The 3,788-nt window shown below is 56.8% G+C and overlaps 1 protein-coding gene and 1 long non-coding RNA gene across 2 annotated transcripts; one reads left to right on the forward strand and one right to left on the reverse strand.

Moving 5' to 3' along the window:
- Positions 1 to 8: 8 nt before the first annotated feature.
- Positions 9 to 942, forward strand: GAMT (guanidinoacetate N-methyltransferase; the record flags this gene model as incomplete). The annotated part of the gene is made up of 3 exons (XM_008948337.1): positions 9 to 77; positions 393 to 503; positions 802 to 942. Coding segments are annotated over 3 exons (321 nt in total), but the record flags the coding sequence as incomplete, so codon positions are not given.
- Positions 943 to 2,153: 1,211 nt separating this feature from the next.
- On the reverse strand, positions 2,154 to 3,787 carry LOC103780647. The gene is made up of 3 exons (XR_608202.1): positions 3,735 to 3,787; positions 2,670 to 2,758; positions 2,154 to 2,356 (listed from the first exon to the last, which is right to left on the reverse strand). It is a non-coding gene; the product is annotated as an uncharacterized LOC103780647 (long non-coding RNA).
- Position 3,788: the final 1 nt, after the last annotated feature.

Here is a 3,788-nt window from a genome sequence, read left to right on the forward strand (position 1 = left end):
CCTTGGCAGGGATCCTGTACGACACCTACCCGCTGTCAGAGGAGACCTGGCACACCCATCAGTTCAACTTCATCAAGGTAACGAGGTGGGGAGCAGCACCCACACCTCCTGCTGCCCCACACAAGGGGCTGGAGGAGAATTTGGGAGCTCAGGAGTCAAAGCCAGAGCTGGTGCCAGTCTACAGCCCCCGCCATCCCCAGCACCCTCCCCGGTGCCCAGGCTTAGTGTCCTCTGCAAAGTCACAATGTCCCCAGTCGGCACTTTTGGCCCCTGCTGGGGAAGCATCCAGGTCTGCGGGGAGACGTTAAAGCTCGGAGGGGTGTGAGGTGGGTGCTGGGTGCTGAGCAGGGGTGCTGGGTGCTGAGGCAGCCCCCCCTCGATGCCCGTTGCAGGACCATGCCTTCCGCTTGCTGCAGCCCGGTGGGGTCCTCACCTACTGCAACCTGACCTCCTGGGGGGAGCTGCTGAAGACCAAGTACACCGACATCGAGAAGATGTTTGAGGTGAGCGTGGCCCCCCCAGCCCCACCCGGGGTCCCCAGAGCTGCCCCCTCAGCCCCTGCATCCTGGGCGCTTGCGACACCTCAGCCATGGAGCAGCACGAGCCACTCCGTGGCCATTTAACCCACCCGTGGTGGGGCTCAGCAGGGAGTGTTTGAGGGAAGGTCAGAGGGGTTTTGCCCATGGCGACCCTACCCGGGGCTCCTGCTGCTTGTGCAGTCCCCTGTTCCCTTGGGCTGGGGCTCAGCACCATCTCCAGTCACACCCAGGCAGCTCAAACCATCGCTGCTCCTCCCTGCAGGAGACCCAGGTAGAGCACCTGGTGGAGGCTGGGTTCAAGAAGGAGAACATCAGCACAAGGGTGATGGACCTGGTCCCCCCCAAGGACTGCAGGTACTACTCCTTCCACAAGATGATCACCCCCACCATCGTCAAGCACTGAGGGTGCCCCAGCCTGGCACCGACCCTGGCAGCCTGGCACCATCCCTCCGGGCTGCCCTGAAGCTGCAGGAACCAAACACTGGGAAGAAGAAGCTGATGATGTGTGCTGGGAGGAGGAGAAAAGCTCTTACCTCCCTTGGTGCTGATCAGAGAAGATTCAAATCGATTTATCTGGAGGCAGGAGATGTCTGGAGGTTTGGGATGGAAATCGTGGGGCTCCAGGGGATCTCCAGGACAAAGGGATTCCCTGTCCCACCAGGGATGTCACCCAGCCCCCTGCCCTGGAGGGGTCTTCAGGAAGGTCCCACCCTGCCCTGCCCTGGAGGCCACTCAAGACTCATGCTCCTCTCCAAATAGCTCAGTTAAGCTGCAATTCAAGAGTGTGGCTCAGAGCCTTTAGCCAAAGGGCTTCAAGGACGAGACCTTTCCTCTAAAAACGGGGTCATTTTTAGAAATGATGGGGTGGTTTCCACACAGAAGCAAAATGATCTAAACCAGGCAGGAGGACTGGGCAGGATGGGGCAGTTGGAGGCATTTTGGCTGCTCCTGGAGCAACTTCCCAGCGACGTGACCCGACACCTTGGGCTGAGCCTCGCTACAGCACCACAACCTCCCTGCATCAGTGACGCTTCCTCTCACTACCCAGAAGGAATAAAACCCATTAAAAAGGAACAAAACTCATTAAAAAGGAATGAAATACGCAAGGGCTGTTTCAGAGCAGTTTGTTTGTCTCCCAGAAGTGCACGTGCAGGTCCCCTGGGGCCGTGCCTCGGACACAGGGCAGCGCCAAGGCCACCACGGGCTCCTGACATCCAGGTTTCTGAATTTGTGTTAATCTTTTACTTACAGAACTATAATTGATTCCTGGCTGCTGTGCCCACAGATATAAGGGATTTATTAGACCCTTTGTAGGCATTCTAAACGAAAAGCAGGTGGTGAGTAAAGAGAGGAGCTCAGCGAGGCCTTGGGGCTCACCTGGGGGTGTGTTGGTCTCAAAACTTCCTGGCAAAGCCAAAAACCAAATCTCAGGTTTCTGACGAGACGCTGACATCATGAGAGATGTCAAACGTTCTCCTTCCCTCCCAGGCTGGTCAGGCCAGGAAACAACACGCTGAGTGTTCTCAAACTCAGCTCCTGCTTTTTCATCCAGTTTTTAAACAAGGGAAAAACACTTTAGGTAGGAGAGACCTATAAAAGCCAAAACATCTGAATCAGGTAGAGTTTTATTGGAAGGCTCGTGAGAATTCCAGCGGATTGTGCGTACAAGTGTGAGCAGGTGCCCCAGGCAGCAGCACCTGGGAGGACATAAATAAGAGGCTATTTCCTGTACCAGATCTGAATCCTCTTCTCCCGTTTGATTTTCTTCTGAAGCTGCAGGATTCCGTACAGCAAAGCTTCTGCAGTAGGAGGGCAACCTGAGAGAGAGAAAAGGGAAGCTCGGGGGCTGCTGGCTGCACCGAGATGTGGCCAGCAGCAGGAGAACCCAGTGGCCACGGGCAGCAGGCTGGGATTCCCTCTGGCTTTGTCTCTGTCTCAGGCTGCAGAGGTGATAGAAGCAAGAGGCCGCCTTCTGTTTAAAGGAACTCAAGCGCCAGTGTTTTGAAAAGGTTCTTTATAAAGCAGAGAAACCCTTCGCTTTCAGGCGAGGCAGCATCTCACAGGAGAGCAGGTGGTGGATAGACTCCAGCCCTCACCTCACAGGGCAGCTCCCGGGAGCCCCTGCCCTACCTGGCACGTAGATGTCGACGGGCACGATGCGGTCGCAGCCCCTCACCACCGAGTAGGAGTAGTGGTAGTACCCGCCGCCGTTGGCACAGCTGCAAGAGATGGGCGGGGTCAGGGCAGTGCTGGGCACGGGCAGGGACGGGCAGAGAAGGGAACTGGGCACCCCAGGGCCACGAGCCCGGAGGTTAAAGGTTCAGCCCCTTCGCCAGCCCTGGCTGGAGGCAGAGACTCCACTCCCTGTCACGTTTCAAGCTGAATGGAACCAAACCAAACTGATCCCTTTACTCCTACACAGCAGATACCCTGAGGGTCCTTCCTCTCTGCTGCAAAACCTTTTCTATGTGGCCACATCTGCACAGACTGTTGCTAGAACTCATTCTGGTCCTTCCAGGCCCTGGTCAGTCCCTTCTCCCAAAGAACAAGGGACAGGACAAGAGGAAACAGCCTCAAGTTGCCCCAGGGGAGCTTGAGGTTGGACACAAGGAACAATTTCTTCCCCTTGAGAGCTGTTCAGGGCCGTGCCAGGCTGCCCAGGGCAGTGGTGGAGTCCCCACCCCTGGAGGGGTTCCCAAGCCATGGAGATGTGGTGTGAGGGACACGGGGCAGTGGGGACCTGGCAGTGCTGGGGGATGGTTGGACTTGAGGCACTTAAAGGTCTCTTCCAACACAAACGATTCTGTGTTCTGTGGTGAAATGGCCTCTGCAGCTCCAGGAGATGAACACTGTGTCAGTTCCACCACACCAGAGCTCCACAGAGCTCAGATTTCGTGCTGTGCAGCAGATGCACTTTGAAAGCTTTTGTCTAAATGCAGATTCTGGATGTATAAAGTCCTCAGACTGTGACAGCTGCGAAACTCCCAGAATCTTTCACTGGAAGGACTCTGATGTTCACAGCGACCTGACAGACCCCCACCCCGAGCAGAGGGACCTTTCTGTGCCCCTGGTAACCGGCTCTGCACGGGATCACGGGGCTGGGGGTCCAAATGAGAAACGGGGGCCACTCCCCTCACCTCCCCACTGGAGCAAAGCCACCAGATCTCTCCCAGGTGAGGACGTGCTGGCACCTACCTGCCCATGGAGACCACGTAGCGAGGCTCCGGCATCTGGTCGTAGACCTGCAGA

The sequence above is a fragment of the Merops nubicus genome, unplaced genomic scaffold, assembly GCF_000691845.1.
Source record: "Merops nubicus isolate BGI_N331 unplaced genomic scaffold, ASM69184v1 scaffold37879, whole genome shotgun sequence".
NCBI lineage: Eukaryota > Metazoa > Chordata > Aves > Coraciiformes > Meropidae > Merops > Merops nubicus.